Source organism: Xyrauchen texanus, chromosome 17 (assembly GCF_025860055.1).
Source record: "Xyrauchen texanus isolate HMW12.3.18 chromosome 17, RBS_HiC_50CHRs, whole genome shotgun sequence".
NCBI classification, from domain to species: Eukaryota; Metazoa; Chordata; class Actinopteri; order Cypriniformes; family Catostomidae; genus Xyrauchen; species Xyrauchen texanus.
Genome location: NC_068292.1, coordinates 37,265,473 through 37,284,486, shown reverse-complemented (window position 1 = coordinate 37,284,486; position 19,014 = coordinate 37,265,473). Strand labels below are relative to the sequence as shown.

The 19,014-nt window shown below is 37.9% G+C and overlaps 2 protein-coding genes across 3 annotated transcripts in view; one reads left to right on the top strand and one right to left on the bottom strand.

The window, feature by feature from the left end:
- Positions 1–2,149: 2,149 nt before the first annotated feature.
- Positions 2,150–11,852, bottom strand: ubxn11 (UBX domain protein 11). 2 transcript variants are annotated; one of them, XM_052147489.1, is made up of 15 exons: positions 11,760–11,852; positions 11,561–11,675; positions 7,911–7,951; positions 7,509–7,625; positions 7,303–7,403; positions 6,970–7,024; positions 5,500–5,582; positions 5,201–5,294; positions 4,788–5,017; positions 4,582–4,659; positions 3,720–3,870; positions 3,290–3,393; positions 3,135–3,208; positions 2,909–3,046; positions 2,150–2,654 (listed from the first exon to the last, which is right to left on the bottom strand). In XM_052147489.1, exons 2-15 carry the CDS (start codon positions 11,626–11,628, stop codon positions 2,486–2,488), a joined length of 1,503 nt encoding a protein of 500 aa, XP_052003449.1. In that variant the 5' UTR covers positions 11,629–11,675; positions 11,760–11,852; the 3' UTR covers positions 2,150–2,485. The 2 variants fall into 2 exon arrangements, with proteins under 2 accessions (XP_052003449.1, XP_052003450.1); XM_052147490.1 differs by having other exon boundaries at positions 4,788–5,005; positions 11,561–11,839.
- Positions 11,853–13,677: 1,825 nt separating this feature from the next.
- LOC127657901 (calcium-transporting ATPase type 2C member 1-like) overlaps positions 13,678–19,014 on the top strand; it is a 49,287-nt gene continuing 43,950 nt past the window's right edge. The window contains exon 1 of the mRNA XM_052146872.1: positions 13,678–13,745. Within this exon, the coding sequence (XP_052002832.1) occupies positions 13,722–13,745 (24 nt within the window). The 5' untranslated portion in view covers positions 13,678–13,721. The remainder of the gene's footprint in view (positions 13,746–19,014) is intronic.

Genomic DNA, 19,014 nt, shown 5'->3' with positions numbered 1-19,014 from the left:
TATCTCAGCACTTTAGGTCCATACAATGCAAGTGAATGGTGATCCGACATTTGTAGCTCCAAAAATCACATAAAGGAAACCTAGAAGTAATCCACAAGACTCCAGTGTTCAAATCCATATCTTCAGAAGCAATATGATTGGTGTGGGTGAGAAACAGAACCATATTTAAGTGCTTTTTTTTACTCTAAATCTCCACTTTCACTTTTACATATGAAAGTCACATATAGTTCCTGTTTAGTTTCACTTTCACTTCTGAAAGTGAAAGATAAAGTGGAGATTTAGAGTAAAAAGTGACTTGAATATTTATCTGTTTCTCACGCACACCTATTATGTCGCTTCTGATGATTTGGATTTAAACACTGGAGTCTTATGGAATACTTCTATGTTTCCTTTGTCATTTTTGAAGATACAAAGGTCTGATCACCATTCACTTGCATTATATGGACCTACAGAGCAGAGATATTCTATTAAAAATCTTCATTTGTGTTCTGCTGAAGAAGAAATTCAAACACTTCTGGGATGGCATGAGGGTGAGTAAATTATGAGACTTTAAATTTTTGGGTGAACTCTGTGAACTATATTTAACAGACTCTTTCTGTCAAATGAACAAAGTCATTTTTTGAATGGTTGGTTTCTATAGGCCTTGCCAAAAAAAGCACATAGGGATATGACGTGCTTTGTTGTAATCCATAATATATTTGCTGTCTGGTTTATAATTTGTTCAGTCAACTGTAAAAAGAATGATGTCATTATATCAATACACCAGATGAAGTAAACATCTGAAGCAAATATTGTATTAGTAAGTGCACTGACAAACATTACACCTGGTGCCTTATGTGAAGTCAGTGAAGTCATCTGTAATTGCTGATTTTTTTTAATAGCTTGACAGCACAATATACCAATATAAACATTAAGCATCTTTCTCTAATGTAATGCACAACTGCCAAGATATCAGGATTGCAAAGTGGTACCAGATGTATTGTGATGAGTATTGAAAGGGGAATTGTCATATTTGGTTAGGGTTTACAAACCATCTCTAACCAGTTTGAACAATGTTACATTGCATTACTTTTTTTCTTTTTCTTTCAGGTTTAACACAAACCTAGCCAGGCAAGCATCATGTCAAAAATGTTATAATAACACTAAATGTTCATATGTAGATTTATTTGTCTTAAATTTGACTTTTTAAAAATAAAGATGTGTAATTTCATAACCTTATGTCAAACATTTGTTTTCAGTATGTACAATTCTGATTCTTCACAATAGAAATGTGTTCTTATCTTAAGAGAATCTTCATGGGTTCAAAACAAGTTCAGCTCAATCGACAGCATGTGTGGCATAATGTTGATTACCACCAATATAAATTTAGACCCGTCCCTCCTTTTCTTTAAAAAAAGCAAAAATCAAGGGTACAGTGAGACACTTAAACAGAAATGTGAAGCTTATAATTTTATTGAGACACTTACATACATTCTTCTGTTAAAACTCATGTATTATTTGAGCTGTGAAGTTGTTTAAATGGTCATTTTTTTAGTTGTTTTAGTTTTTTACATTACATCATCATGGCAATGAAGCTGTATAATTGGCTATAACTTTACACAAAAAAGGTTAGTAAGTGATTTTATCACACTTAAATAATATTTACACACTTATCCTTTGTCTTGTGGCTATACATTTGAATTATTACAGTAAGTATTTTAATGTTCAAAAATGGGCACACTGACTTCCTTTGTAAGTGCCTCACTGTAACCTCACTGTTTAATTTTTTAAAGAAAAGGAGTGACGAGTCTAAATTAATATGGGTGTTAATCAACAATGCCACAAATGCAGTCCATTGAGCTTATCTTATATTGAACCCGGAACATTCCTTTAAGGATCTTTATTTCTGACCAGTCATGTGGGAGTGGCTTTTCTCTATTTGTTAAAGGTTGTTTTCAGTTCTCTTGCTCTCTGTGAGAAGAAGTTGGTCTGTCTTTGCCCATTTGTGCCACTCGATAGTCTTTTGAGAAATCAGTAAATATTTATAGACATTTTTATCAATTCTAAAATATCTAAACATGGATAAATAGATAAAACAAATCTGAAATTTGATGATCAATATCAATTATTATAGATAAAGAAATTAATTAATTACAAAACATTATCACAGTTATTGAATTATTTTGAATTGTTTTTATATCAAATATATTATCAAATTGATTGATTAATTAAACTCCATTTTAGGACACCCTTAATTTATTTTGAGAGATTTCATAATTCATCACTTTCTGTAATAATTTTCACTGAATCACACAAACACGCACACTCACATACATGTATATTTGTATGTGTGTGTGTGTGTATATATGTGTATATATATATATATATACACACATAATACATTTTTATGGAATGGCACAAATGGGCTGTGGTGAATTTGGAGTCCATAAACTGAACAGGAGTGTCTGAGCCTCACTTGTTAACCTGTGAAAATGTCAAGAGTTAGTTAAGGTTTGCCCTCTGCATTTCCGTGCTGTCTGTGAGTTGAAGCTTGTGGGCGCAGAAGCAGTGCCGCATTTCGAGTCAGCCCACATGACAGGAGTGTCAGGGTGTCATCTCTGTAGCACTGCTGTGGAAATGCACTAATGATGTCATATGGCGCAGCACCTGGTCCTCTGTGATAAGAGATTGGCTCAAATTATTGTCTGTACACTTATAAGAATAAACAGTAATAACAAATTGAGAGGCATTATCAAGCAAATTATCATAACAACAAACACCTCCAAATTCTCTTGTGGGCTTCCGGAATAATTCGGCACATATGTTTCTAAACACTTTGCTCATTCCTATTGCTCGGGTGGCCCTGCTTTTAAATGTTTACAATTGTACCTTTAAATGATAATGAAACTGAAAATAGTATCTAAACAACCTTTGCATGTCCAAGTAATGACGCAGATCTCCGATGGTCTCTGTGTAGTTCATTTTCATGATGAACATCTTCACTCCATCCTCTGACTTCACCCGGAGCGTGGTGATGTCTTTTGCTGCTAGCGAAGAGTCTGCCTCACTGAATCACAAAAGATGGGTTGGAAACATGTGAATTTTTCAAGTCAGAATCTCCCACCAACGTTAATGGTATCTGTACCATATGGTACCTTTTCCTCAGGGCCTGCAGGACAGGTGTTTCTACAATGGTTGCCGAATGATTCTTGGCACCATCAGGGAAGCCCTTATCAAAGTAAAGATTCAGATGAAATGGGACTGAACAACCTTAAATCAAAACAAGCCTGACACAAACTGTACCCCTCACCTGTAGATGGGCCTTTACAGAGTTCCGAATACTGATCACTTTCCCTGCCTTCACCACAGTCTCTGGGAGCTTCCTGAGGAACTGTTCCATGGACAGTTTTTGGCCTAAATGCCACACAGAGATGTAATTAAAATCCAAGATGTACACACAATCTTCTATCTGTGCTGTATGTGGGTAGTTGAAATGAACGGTGTGACATGCATTTTATAATTATTGTTCATGCAGATTTTGTGATCTGATATTAATTGTGAGACTATGTGGAATGTTCATGTGAAATTCATTTTCAAACCTCAGGAGCATTAAAAATGTAAAAATAAATAAATAAATAAATAGAAATAGTGATTATGGGTAGTTACAGGTCAGAATACACAGAAAACAATGTAGTAGTGGTTAATTTACAAGTGAAAGCATACCCTTAACACATTCAAACCTGTTATCTGTGTCTGTTTTGGAGCTATAGATCTCGCCCGTCCAGAACTGTCCGCTGACTGACCACCTCCTCCATCTATAGTTTGTCCCTTTCCCGGAAAATCAGTCCACAGTTGCCGAACAATGAACTCCTCATCCCGTTTGTCACGAACCTGTTTGTTTGCGTGCACAAACACACATACAAATCAGTTATCGAGTGAAAACTAGATTTTTATACTTTTTGAAGAAAATTTGAGGGTGCTTGTCCATGCAAAACTCGCCAGCCATCACAATGCTAGGGAGTTGTGGGTGGTTTTCAGGAATTGCTAAACGGTTGATACAGTGTTACGAGTCATTTTAAGCATGTTGCTATGAAATTTCTAGGGTCAGGGGCTATTTAGCGTGAAACAGAGCACTTGTATTAAATTGAATGTGGGAAATGGGTACACTCAATATGGTGGATGTAGAAAAAGAAGTCACGTTTTACAGGTAAAGGAGCCAAAAAACTGTTTGATACAGACATCACCAGTCAGTCAACTCAAGAACATGCATGCACATTGTTGTTAGATTGTACTGCTGATTTAAAATGTCCTTTGGTTGCTTACTGGCTTAAGTAAAAATAAAAAGTAAAAGATGGTTTGCTTACTTGGCCCAAGTAAGAAAAAAAAAATCACTATGTTATTCTGGTCCCATGTGTATTTGGTCCCTTCTTGAAAATAGATCTATACATTTTAGAAGAAGTTATGCACCAAAATGTAATACTTAGCGATGTTAGTGATTTGTTGCAATCCCTAACCTGAAGTGTGAACACTAGTAAAAGTGATGCTTACTTTACCATGCACTGCTAATGATAATGCTGATAAGTGTCAGATAAGGGTACAAACCTGAAAAGGCACACCATTAGGAAACCTTTCCTGAAGCTCAGAAGGAAAAAACCCATCCATCAAATCTAGCATGCATTCCTGCAACAATACAGTCAATTCCGCAATGATTGACAAAGTGATACACCTTACACTGAGCTGACTGTATTTGTAATTCAATGTTTAGGTATTCAAGTCAATTGAAGTCCTGAGCAGTAAAAAAATCAGACCTGTGTGGTTGGGTCCTGGTATGAACGAAATGGTCCATTGAACATGACAATGCCATTTTTGTAGAGCCATAGAGGTATGGAGGACTGTTGTGTGAGTTTTGCCCCACCAGGAATGACGGTCACATGGGACTCCCCTTCCCCTGCTAAGATGTTCAGTTCTTGGATGTTCTGCATGACCAGATCATAGTTCATTTCAAACCTCCTGTGCACAGGAACTCCTGTGAATAGATCTGTGGTTCAGTTTGAACCACAGTTTAATGTGTACCACAAAATGTTGTGTGAGATCATTACTAGTTTATAACTATGCTTTCAAAGACACCTGTAATTTTTAAACTTGGAAGAAGCTTATATCAGTGCCATTACAGCATTACACCATAAAGTCTGTAGGCAAACAATGTGAATGTAGGCAGCACCTGCTGAATTCTTGGCTTGCTCAGTCTCATGAAGATACAGCACATCATGTTCTTCACTTCCAACCCAGATCATTCCATAATCACTAAGAAACCTCTGTGTGGGTAGAAAAATACCATTCTGCATTTTAAAGCTCAAGCCAAAGGTGAAATCTGTTGAGATCAGAATACCTGTTTTTGCATTGTAATATAGGAATAATCTATGTAGTGTTGTGTCGCATACCACATACTTTTTCTTTGTAGGTTACAGTTCAGAGGTAACGTCACCATTCATATTACAACAATCACACAAAGCTCCTCACCTCCATTTCATAGACTTGTTGTTGAAGTCTGAGGCACATTGCAACCACTCCTTCATCTTGGTTCCCGTCACTTAAAGATTTCTCTAAAGCCAAAGACATGTTTAGAAAAGTTGTTACATGAGTCATATACCACCCTAAAATAATAATAGGAATAATAGTCATTTGAAAAAAAAAGTAAGACTATTTAGGACCATTAAGTTTATTTGCATTTTGGCATTATTTTCATAACATTTAATACAAATAATGGGCCTTTTTCATGAAACACGAGCACAAATTGTTTCGTATATTGTTAGCAAAACCATTCTACATAAATCAGATGATTGCAACACACTCCTATAAAGTTGAGACAGTCGAGTGTTTACCATTGTGTAACATCACCATTTCTTCTAATAGCATTTACAGATTTAAGCATTTGGGCACTGCAGACACAAGTTTCTTAAGTTTAGCAAGCAGAATTTTCCCCCATTCATCCATTATGCAGGTCTTAAGCTGTGCAATTGTACGAGGCCATCGTTGCCATATTATGTGCTTCATCATGTGCCAATAATAAACTCCCATACCATAACAGACAGTGGCTTTTAGACCTGATGCTGATAACAGTTTTACTTAATAACAGGTCCTTTTCATCTTTGGCCCGGAGAACACAATGGCTGTTTTTTCCTAAACCTATTTGCAATGTGGATTCGTCAGACCACAAAACACGATTCCAATGATCTACATTTCATCTCAGATGAGACTGAGCCCAGAGAAGTTGGCGGTGCTTTTGGACAGTGTTGATGTATGGCTTCTAATTTGCATAGTAAAGCCTTAACTTGCATTTGTGGATGCAGCAGTGAATGGTGTTGGCTGACAAAGGTTTACCAAAGTATTCCTGAGCCCATGTCATGATATTATTACAGACGAATGATGGTTTTTAAGAGAGTGATGTCTGAGGGATCATAGATCAAGCACATTCAGAAGTGGTTTTCGGTCTTGACTTTTCCACACAACGATTTGACCAGATTCCTTGAATCTTTTAACTATATTGTGCACTGTAGAGGGTGAAATGCCCCAAATCCTTCCAATTTGTCTTTGGGGAACATTGTTCTCTAAGCGTTGGATTATTTGCTGACACATAGGTTGGTAAACTGGCAAGCCTCAATCCATCCTTTCTCTTTAAGGACTAGGCTTTTTTTTGGAGGCTCCTTATATACTAGAACATGATTGTTTCACCTGTTTAACATCTCCTGTTTTACATCACCTTGTTATTTCAACTTGTCAGATTGTTTTTAGTCCTAAATTACCCATCTCAACTTTTTATTGAAGTTTGTTACAATAGTTTTTTGTTTAATACTAAAATTAAGTCTTTACTTACATTAATGGTTTTAATTATACTGGTTTTGCAAATGTGGATTCTCAATGGTAGTTCCTGCCAAGTTTAATAAATACTGTCGCAAATTTGACAAAGGTTTGTTGACATGTAATCATTACCTTTTTCCTCTTGCAAAAGACTTAGTTTCTCTTCCAGAACAGCAATTCTTTGTGCCTTTAGACCAGGGAATTTGGGAAATAAAGTGCAAAGAGAACAAGAAACCTGATGAATAGTATCAACTGTACAGGTGAAAACCTCTAACATAACACTGATGAGTGTGAACACTCATAATTTGACACTCCTTCATATGTATCGTTTACTGTAAATAATTTTTGTTGAAACTCAATTCAGATTACATATTCATTACAGCATAATGGGGTTGGTACTAATAGCAAATCAGAGTTGTATGAGGACTATAAAGAAACAAAAACTAACTTAAGGGAGTGTCTTACCCTGTGCTCTATATCTATAGCCTGAGTTTTGACCTTTTTCTCAAGCTGACAGATCTTCTGCATCATGCTCGACATCAGTTCAAAATCACTCGGGGGAGAAGCTGTGTCACAAAGTCGAGAGGATTCGAGAGAAACTACATTATACACAAATGATTTTGTTAAATCTCAAGTTTACCTTTATTGCAGTTAATAAGCATTCAAGTTACCTTGTTTGGCCTTCTTCTTTTGCATGACCTTTGATCTTAGTGTAGAAAGATTGTCTATGATGTGTGGACCTGGCTGGTTTTCTGGGAACATATCTCTGAATAATGCAGTATCATAGTCTGGAACATCAAATGTGATGGTCCGTTAGATTCGATTTTTCCTTCTCCTGTATTAATGTGTTATTAAATTCACATTGCATTCTGTATATTTGCATTTTATTTTCTAAATGTTTACATTCACCAGGCACGAACCCATCACATGAATGGACATCTGCCATTTATAATCTGTAAAGCTGGTTCATGCCTTTAGATTAGACAGCTCTGATATTTATCTCCTGTTTATCTTGCATTATATTTGCTTGATAGGACAGATGTGAAAACTGTGAAATATACAGTAAGCCTTACCAGTTTCTGGCCTTTCTTTATAAGGCTTCCTTTCCCTTTCCCTGGATTACAAACAAAAGACATACTATTTGATTATTTTGAAAATGTTATGTTTGAATAATTTTTCCTGACTTTCTTTTGTTTATTATTAAACTAAAGTTTGTTCAAAAAAATGGTTAATGATACAAAATAAAAATGGCACAGTCTCAACAAGGGAGCAATATGCATAAAGGACATGCACTCAAAATAAACATTTATATTATTATAAATTTATATATAATTTTTATATTGAGTGCATGTTCTTTATGCATATGCTGGAAAGCTGTTACTGGGCAGTACGATGTCAGAGCCAAAGCTTCAGATTTAGACCAATTGACTCTGTATCCTGAGAACTTGGAAAAGGAATTCATAATTCTGTGGAGGCAAGGCATAGATCTAGTGGGGTCGGAGACAAATAATAAAATATCATCTGCGTAAAGCAAAAGCTTATGCACCACGCCTCCCGCCACCATCCCTGGAAAATCATCTTCCCTTCTTATCGCGGCTGCTAATGGTTCCAGGGCAAGACAGAACAATAATGGGGAAAGAGGGCAACCAATCTGGGTGCCCTTATCCAGAGAAAAATAATCCGAAATTAATTAATTTGTTTGTACCGCTGCTACCGGGTGCCTATAAAGTAACTTAATCCATCCAATAAAAGTATTCTTGAATCTGTATATTTCCAAAATCTTAAAAAGATAATCCCACTTTACCATATCAAAAGCCTTTTCGCCATCAAGTGAGATGGCCGTGACCAGAGTCTGATAATTCGCCACTGACCACATGATATTGATGAAATGCCAAATATTATCAGAAGAGCTACGACCCTGAATAATCAGTTAATCGGTTAGCCAGAATCTTTGACAATATTTTAACGTCTAGCTGGATCAGGGAAATTGGACGATAACTCTTACACTCACTTGGATCTTAAGAATCAGACTGATCTGGGCTTGTGTCATGGTTGGCTGAAGCTTTTCATTCTTTAATACTCTTTATAAACTTCTAACAAAAGAGGAGCCAGCTCTGTAGCATAAGATCTAAAAAACTCAGCAGCAAATCCATCTGGTCCTGGAGCCTTGCCTGTAGGCAAGGCCTTAATTACCTTGCTAAACTCTTCCAAGGTTATCTCAGAATCAAGACAATTTTTTTGCTCCATCGTCAGTTTAGGGAGTTCTAATGGTTCCACAAAATTTCTAATCTCTCATCAGTAGACAAGGACGTGGAACTATAGAGATCAAGATAGAATTCTTTAAAAGCATTATAAATATCACTGGCCGAGGTACGTAAATATTTTACCACCAGCAGATTTCACTTAAGTAATGGTAGAAAGAAACTCTCTGCATTATTATATCTAGACAAAAGCTTCCCTGCTTTGTCCCCGACTCAAAGTATGACTATCTTGCCCTGAATAGCCAAAACTACACCTTCCATGACAAAATAATATTATATCTGTATTTCAATGGGGTCGATTCTCTGAGGCCATTAGACGACATTCGGTACTTCAGCTCTGCGCTTTTAATATCCCCTTCCAACTCCACAAGTTCTCGTGCTTTGGATTTTTTTGATGAACGAGGCATAGTGTATGATCAGACCTCTAAGAACTGCCTTAAGTGCCTCCCAAGATATGCCCACCGAAGATACTGAGGACCAGTTGGTCTCCATATAAACATTGATTTCAGCGTTTACCATTTGTTGGAAATGAGGATTTTGCAAAAAACTCAAACAGCCCATGTATGCCTACGAAAGTCCCCGTGACAACTTTGCCGATGGATTGCTCAAGTCTGGTGCTTCTATACAAAAATATGCAAGACTGCATTAAATACTGCAGTGCATCTCCTCCTCATGGACTGCACCAGATTTGCCAGTTCTTGCTGTGAGATGTTTCTCCACTCTTCCACCAAGGCACTTGCAAGTTCCTAGACATTTCTGGGGGGAATGGCCCTAGCCCTCACCCTCCGATCCAATAGGTCCCAGACGTGCTCAATGGGATTGAGATCCGGGCTCTTCGCTGGCCATGACAGAACACTGACATTCCTGTCTTGCAAGAATTCACGCACAGAACAAGCAGTATGGGCTGGTGGCATTGTCATGCTGTAGGGTCATGTCAGGATGAGCCTGCAGGAAGGGTACCACATGAGGGAGGAGGATGCCCCAGACCATGATGGACCCTCCACCTCCAAATCGATCCCGCTCCAAAGTACAGGCCTAGGTGTAATGCTCATTCCTTCGACGATAAACTTAAATTTGAGTCCAACCATCACCCCTGGTGAGACAAAACCGTGACTCGTCAGCGAAGAGCACTTTTTGCTCGTCCTGTCTCGTCTAGCAAAGATGGGTTCGTGCCCATAGGCGACATTGTTGCCAGTGATGTCTGGTAAGGACCTGCCTTACAACAGGCCTACAAGCCCTCAGTCCAGCCTCTCTCAGCCTATTGTGGACAGTCTGTGCACTGATGGAGGGATTGTGCATTCCTTGTTTAACTCCGGCAGTTGTTGTTGCCATCCTGTACCTGTCCTGCAGGTGTGATATTCGGATGTACCGATCCTGAGCAGGTCTTGTCACATGTGGTCTGCCACTGCAAGGATGATCAGCTGTCCTTCCTGTCTCCCTGTACAAAGGCTTAGGCAGTACGGACATTGCAGTTTATTGCCCTGGCCACATCTGCAGTCCTCATGCCTCCATGCAGCATGCCTAAGGCATGTTCACGCAGATGAGCTGGGACCCTGGGCATCTTTCTTTTGGTGTTTTTCAGAGTCAGTAGAAAGGTCTCTTTAGTGTCCTACGTTTTTATAACTGTGACCTTAATTGCCCACCGTCTGTAAGCTGTTAGTGTCTTAACGACCATTCCACAGGTGCATGTTCATTAATTGTTTATGGTTCATTGAACAAGCATGAAAAACATTGTTTAATTACAATAAATATCTGTGAAGATATTTGTATTTTTACAAAATTATCTTTAAAACACAGTATCCTGAAAAAGGTACAATCCTTTTTTTTTTTTTTGCTGAGTTTATATATATACCTATGATTTTAGATTTATCAATTTCCAAATTCCATCAAATTTAATTGTGTAATGTTTAACTAAAATAAATTAAGGTTATTTCCACTCATTTCATTTAAGCTTATTCAATTCAATGTGATGCAATTTTGTAATGAAATTGAAATGCTTCAATATTACAATTATTGTGTGTGTGTGTGTGTGTGTGTGTGTGTGTGAATATCAAGAAAACATTTTGTTTTATCATGTAAGTGTGAGTTACTGTACATAAATAAAATGAATAACCAAATGACAATGCATTTGCAAAATTTTATAATAAATAATTTAAATTCGCTCCAGGCACATGCAGGATTCGTTCTTATAAAAACACAGGGCATGTGGTGACTGTGATCTCTACTAGCAAAGCTGACTCTACACAGAAATAGCCTAACTTGTGCTAAAACTGATGTTTTATGACAGGTGGAACAGGTGGATGCGGTCAAGACCTGTACCGACTTCATTACCGTGTGTTTACTGGAAAATTATTGCACGCCTTAGAACGTCGTGTCAACCAATCAGAATCAAGCATTCAACAGACCAGTGGTATAACTTTCAATATTTTACATATAACATTGCATTTTAATGACGCGCTTACCCTTCGCTTTCAATGTCTGGTAGGGGAACTCGTCTGTTCTTCCTCAGCGTGGAAAGCGGGGAGCTCATATTTCCAATAGCAAAAGATCATTTGACACTGATGAAGTTCACGATATCTAGAATGCAAAATGTAACAAGAGTCAATAATATACAACTGAAACCTTTCTAATTACTACCTAGACTAAAACATTGCGTTTAACCTATTTTTGTTTTCATCCGAGCACTCATGAAAGGCCTATATTAAATCGAATTTCCATGTTCAACTAAGTTCGTTTGCTGGGCTGGGATATTTGTTTGAAGAGTTGTCATTGGTAACGTGTTGAACTTCCACTAGCCGCCGTCTTTCCTCTTTCCTAGAGGGCGCTGCGGATGGCACTGTTCCTTTTACACAGACTGCACGCTTATGACACTAACAACATTTTGATCCAAATACATATGCTTTAATGCTAATTAGTTTCGTATATAAAAATGAAATGTATGCCTGCGAATTTATTTAAAATAATAAATAAATAACAAATTAATTAATCAATAATAAAAAGGATGAGTTGGAGAGCAGACAAGCAACCAACAAGTGCCCAGCATAAAATAATATAGGCCTACTATATTAGCATTATTCAAATATAATAATAATCATACTTCGTTTGTGCTATTTCATAGTTTTGATTCATTTACATTTATTAAAAAAGTAAAACAAATCACAAATAATTTATTCTATTAATAGCATAGTCTTAAAACATATGACTTAAAAACAAATATGCATATTATTTAATATATTATTGATTTTTTTTTTATTTAAAATAAATAAGTATTCACTATTATCTTCAAAGTGGCTTTGTAACCATTTTTATTGTGAAAAGTGCTATACAAATAAATTAAATTGAATTGAAAATGATTTCCCCCTTGGAGTTTTACATCTTACATTACTACAATAGAAAAAAGACACTTCTAAATAAAAAAAAAAGCATATCATTTCCATATAAAATGTGAATGTTTAATTTTTGGTTTGAAAACCCTTGCACTTATATAAACTACTGTTGACAGGTAGAAAACACCAATCAGCCACAACATTAAAACCACCTGCCTAATATTGAGTAGGTCCCCTTCACGCCACCAAAACAGTGCCAAACCGCATCTCAGAATGCTATTCTCACCCCAATTGTCTCACGACAATTTTACAGAGCGGTTATCTGAGTCACCGTATACTTCGAACCAATCGGGCCGTCCTCTCTTGACCTCTCTTATCAACAAGGTGTTTCCAACCACAGAACTGCCGCTCACTGGATGCTTTTGTTTTTGGCAATATTCTGAGTAAATTCTAGAGACTGTTGTGTGTGAAAATGCTAGGAGATCAGCAGTTATAGAAATACTCAAACCAGCCCATCTGGTACCAACAATCATGCCACAGTTCAAATCACTGAGATCAATTTTTTCCCCATTCTGATGGTTGATGTGAACATTAACTGAAGCTCCTGGCCTGTATCTGCATGAGTATATGCATTGCACTGCAGCCACATGATTAGATAATCACATGGATGATTGTAGAGGCCAGATGGGCTGGATCGAGGGTTGCTGTAACTTCGGATCTCATGGGATTTTCATGCACAACAGTCTTTAGAATTTACTTTGAATGGTGCCAAAACAAAAACATCCAGTGAGCGGCAGTTCTGTGGATGGAAATGCCTTGTTGATGAGAGAGGTCAACAGAGAATGGTCTGACTGGTTCAAACCGACAAAGTCTATGGTAACTCAGATAACCACTCTGTACAATTGTGGTGAGAATATAGGGTTGGCACTGTTTTGGCAGCACGAGTGGGACCTAAACAATGTTAGGGAGGTGGTTTTAATGTTGTGGCTTGATCGTTGTATATATTGGCTACAACTTATTATATTATAATATTATATGTTTTTATATTATTAAGAACATTTAGATAGAGAGAAAGACAAAGATCCTTAGATCATAATTTATTGTTAAAGATACATCAATGCCATTGCATCAACAACTTGTTTGCTCAGGTTTGAATTTCTATGATTGATTGCAATCAGCATATTAGGCTTATCGACAATTAACAGATCTCCTTCCGTCGCCCGCCCCCTTTTACGTTTCCTGCGTGGTGACGCCATCAGCTGCCGTCAGACAGAATCGACGAACGCTCTCACGGAAGATGCAAAAGAAAAAGGACCCGCTGGTAAGTTTAAAGAAAAAACTATTTTCCGTTTTCCGGCTTCCATCAAAGGCTTTATAGGGCTTTAAAAGCCCCACTGCTAACCTCAGACAAAGCCCCAGTTGTTTAGACGTTGTTCCACAATGCGTGATGTGTGAACCTATTCAACGGAACACGGTGAAAACATAATTATAAACCCCGGTGATGTGATTTAAACATTAGCAGAACGCGTGTTGTCGCGGCTCGCGATCGGAGCGCGACCACCGTAACGGAAAGCGACGTACAGGGACACACCGGCCACTCAAAGCGAAGGGAAAAGGTTTACGGTCAGCCGTCATGTGTTGTGCTGTCAATGTGCTCACCAGTATAACCAGTTAACCGTGTATTAATGGACAAAACATCCCTGCTCCTTCGGTGGCGTGTACTGGTGTTGGCGATGGCTGCATGAGGTTTATTTGTATGCATTTGCTTATCTGAGCGCCTGGAGAAACTTTATATTTGAATCGAAAGTGCGAATAGTAGTAATACGACTCACCTATGTAGTGTAGTGTTGTGTGTGTGTGTGTGAGTGAGTAGAGAGAGAGAGAGAGAGAGAGAGAGAGAGAGAATTTGTTTGTTATTGTCGGATTTAGCACATGCACCAAAACATGCGTTTTTGCCAACTATCCTCCCGTTAGTTAGTTACATGTCAGTTATTTGATCCATTTGTTTTTTTTTATTGTTATGTCCGGGTTCCAAACATTTCATTTTATTTTCCATTATATATACAGCTAAAGCTGTATCTCCATCTTTATATGTTATCTCTAGCTAAACAAATAGCACTGAGGAGGATCTGTTTTATTCTTTCACGAAACAGGCCACTAAGTAGCATCACACGAGAGGTAGTAAATTGCTCCTCAAGCCAACCTGCTGTCATTCACTAATACTCTGTTTAAAGTTCACTGCCACTGTTTGGTGTAGTTTACTATAGGTTTTCACAAGTATGGGTGTGCTAGTGACTGCAACCCTGCTGTGAGTTGCAGGAGTGGCAGTCCTGTTCATCCTGCTTGAATAGTTGTGCAGTTTATCAAGAGCAGGTGTAGTGTCACAAAACCTCAAATCTACCAACCTCATGCCCCAAAAATGCTCATGACACATTCATTGAGTCCTAAAGCCATCAGACTTGATTAGATACAATGGCAGGAAGTCTAGTGGGTTTTATTTTACTGTCACTGTCATCGCATGCCACTAGTGTCAGACTGTGAAGTCACTGTAGTTCGCAATTATGCAAGTTGCTGTTGCTTGCATAATATGATCTACACAGTATTCTTGTAGGACACATTGTTAGACCATTATTATATTTATGTACTTTGGCTTAGTGTGTATTCCATCACACCTGTGGCGAAACAAAAAACCAGTGGAGGGTTTTGAGTGCATGTGGCTGGTTAAAAGTAACACTTGTGAACATAAATGTAAAATAAAACCAGACCCGGTTGACCAGGCTCCAGACTAAAAAAATTACTTGGCAGCCATGGGCTCCTAAACTGAAACATTAAGAAACCAAATGGCTGTTTTTAGTCGCCAAATCACAGAATTGTTCAATTTAGATAGAAAGCTGAAGAAAAGGAAGACCGCTGAAAATCCATTAATCAGAAGTTTAATAAACTTAGCTGAGAAGATGATATCTGACAAAACTGCATATGAACACACACAACCGACTGTTGCCAATGGCGACTAGGTTGTAAGTTTATTGTCGCAATTATTTTTGGTCTCATTTGTGACCGTTTTAGTCGGTCTGGAGCCCTGCCTGATGTGAAGTGGAGAGGTCTTTTTGTGTTTCGCGATAATGACTCTTCCCCCTTATTACATGGCTTCTTGCTAAATAAATAGATTGACAAAATATTGATTTGAGGTTATATTGAATGTAAACTCATTGTTGTAAAGTCGTTTTCCTGGCACAATGGTCAATTATATAGTTTTATTGGAATTATACAAAAATAATTGACAGCGGAATACTGCAACTTAGTAGTTTGGAATCAAGTTTTCCAGAGTGCTTTGTCAGTAAAAGAAGGACAAATTAAGACATAGTTGTGTGCAATGCTTCTCTTCCCGGAAAGCTGGGTGTTTTGAGTGTGATCAAGGAGGTGAGGAAGAGTTTAGTGGGTGTCAGACAGTCCATTCAGCCAGTGGATGAGGATGTTGTATTTGTTCTTTCCATGTGTGTGTTAAAGGTTTGGTGTGTGAACCATCTGCCTCACTTCACTGGATTTCCCCCTATCCCGCTGTCCCATTCTCTGTTTCTCTCTGTTTTTTCCACCGCTCAGTCTGGTGCACTTGCAAACTGACATCCTTCTGCTATCTTAACAGTTCCAGAGAGCCTGCAGGCCCTGTCAAGACAGCCAGGAGGAAGATTATAAACCTCCCTCTGTCCCAGCAGCCCCTGCTTCATCTATATATAACAGCACATTTAACTTCCTGTGAAGCTCCCATTAGCTTTGCTTGACAGATTGAAGATTCAAATGTTTCATTCTGCTTTGTCTTTAATGGTTTCTTGCTGTGTTGAGTGGGCGGCTGTTTGGTTCACAATCTCTGATCATAATGATTAACTCGGACTTGAGTTTTCTAACTAAAATCTTTGCGGAACAGTTTAACGGATTGGAAACATGTTTTGAAGTAACATTGTGATGCAATACTGAAAGTTTAGTTTGGGATTTCCACAAATGGAATCAATCTTTCGATTTCCCACTGCTGAGCTGCGAGTGCTTTGATATTTAGTCCCTTGTTTACCTTGGATTTGGAAGGTGGAAAAAAAGTACTTTCTCTGTTGGAAGCTCTGCTCATGTTTCAACAACACGGTTTCTCAGAAATGACTTTCAATCTTATTATTACTTTGTATTAATCATATGGTCTCAGATTCTGGTCTTATTCCATTGTAGATGGCTTTGTTCTTTTCCTAAATTCAACTCTTGCTTTATAAAGGGTTTTACACCATATAATATGGTCACTAACATCTTAAGGAGTTATTTGCTTTGTATTCCGATTTATAGTGCTTACTAAGGGAGTTGTCACTATTATTGTTGCTAATACTTAAGCTTAGGGATTTTAACTAAACCATTAATTGTGCAGCTTGTTTGGGAGAGGTGTGTTTTTACTTTTCTAATTAATCTGATGAATACACCAGTATTCCAACCAGAATGTTCTTCTCTGTATGAAGCTAGACCTAAAGCGATCAAACCTTTTGGAATATGTATTGAACAATACTTGGAGAAGTATTACGCTGCTACTGGCACTGGAAAACATTGAGCAGGGTAGAGGACGAAATTTGTTAATCGCTTCAGACTCAAAGTCTTGCCTTCAAGCACTTGAATCCATGGAGACTGATCATCCCATAATCATAAACATTTTGACTAAAATACATCGATTACAGAAGAAGGATTTCAAAATTATCCTTTATTGGGTGCTGGGACATATTGTTCTGGCAGGAAATAAAAAAAGCAGAAATGGCTGCAAAAGAGGCATTACACTTGATCTCGGAATGTCAGATACCACCCTCTGACCTCAGGCCATTAATAAACTCATTTCACCAATAAATGGCAATCAGAATGGAATGAGTGCAACAGCAATAAATTATACAAAATAAACCCCAGGGTCCAAAGAAATACTCTCAAAATTTGTAATCTATGCATGACCAAATAGTGTTTACCATATGCAGACTGGGCCATTCAAGACTAACATGCGTTTTTATAGACAGTTTTCGATATAAATTGGTTAATTTAAAAGTAGACAATTCAAGCTTTCTATTTCTCATGTCTGCAAGTCAATCCTCTGTGGTCACCGGATGAGCCGGCGCGATCACCTGACTTTTTCCCTGATAACAGCGTGAGACATCATGATGTAAGAGTAAGACATCATTCAAAACTATAAAGGCTTTAGTTTTTATTTGTGTACACTCACAATAACAGCAAAACATTGTGGTTTTGTAAAATAAAGAAATCATACAGGATGCGCTTTCTGCCGTCTCCGTGAACGTCTCTCTGGACTGCGTCACGAAAATGAACCGAAACAAAGAGGGGGCGGGGCTGGGGATCGTGTGGTCTCGCAGAATTCCAACTTAAATGCAGATGTCGGGCACACGTTTTATTGAGAATTGATGCCAAAGACCAAATTTAAATAAAAACTAAAATGTAAATGAAAAAATTATAAATTACTAGCAAAAAGGGTACTTATGTAGTGAAAGAGGGCAGGTGCTTGAGCACCGTTTGGGATCTATCTGTTCACGTGACTGCCTGCCTGAGTTTCGTCGACAGTCGGAGGCGGCCGCCTCATTCTCTATATAGGAAAAACCCTGGATAAGTGAGGCATATCTCACTTTGGGCAGATGTGTAAATGGCTTTCAACTGCAGATGTCACATTAGTAAATGGGCACTTGTGGGAAGAGTATTTTAGTGGATTTGATTCATTTTGTAGACTAACTAAACAAAATAAAAGACATGTTTTTGGAAAATATCTACTCGAAAGATTGTACAGATGATGCACCATCTTGATGATAATTCTGCACACTGGTGTGTTCATGTTGACTGATCTTAGCTGACTAAATAAATATTGGCAAGCTGTTATGAACCACCAAAATGAACTTCAAAGCAACTTTCTTTTTGTCCTAAATTATGTCATACCTGTTTGTTCTCAATATTTTAGGACGTGCCCTGGGGCCTTAAAATGACATTATGCCATGTTGACTCTATTGTTAATATGATTCTTCTGTTCACTTCTCAATTGTGCTATATAGCAAGGGGATTTGTGAGAATCTTTTGTTTGGAAAAACAAAATAAGCTTCTACAGCATGGACAGTATTTAAAAGATTCTAAGGCCACGTCTACATTAATTTGGATGCAGCGTTTTCCTTTTTCGACACACTGCTGTTTTCAAGCATTTTCTTAAAGTTGCTTGTCCACACCGAAACGTATGAAAACGCTTAAATATCCTTACTGCCTATGCTAAAAATTGACGTTGCATATACGGTCTGAAACGCAATTGTTCTTATGTTACGCTGCCGGACACCAACTCGGAGGAAACTTCCCGCCTTTGAAGGAATGCAATGTCAGGGCTGCTATAACAGGGCTGCTATAACACTGGTCGGCATCTTGATTGTTTTGGTTAAATGGATTACATGACGACAAATGCGTAATTGTTTTCATATATATATCCATTTTCCCAGTCCACATACAACGTGAAGACAGCATTTTAAAATTGATCCACTAGGGAGAGCGTTTTAAAAAGCGCAGTTTTCGCTGACAAATACGCTGTCTTCGTGTGG

Bases quoted from the DNA above. Each gene is read 5' to 3' on its own strand.
- ubxn11 (XM_052147489.1), bottom strand. From the start codon at position 11,628: ATGAGCTCCCCGCTTTCCACGCTGAGGAAGAACAGACGAGTTCCCCTA. The intron at 7,626-7,910 runs GTAAGGCTTACT...TTGATGTTCCAG, and splicing joins TAAAGAAAGGCCAGAAACTG to ACTATGATACTGCATTATTC. The intron at 3,209-3,289 runs GTGAGGGGTACA...TACTTTGATAAG, and splicing joins CTGTAAAGGCCCATCTACAG to GGCTTCCCTGATGGTGCCAA.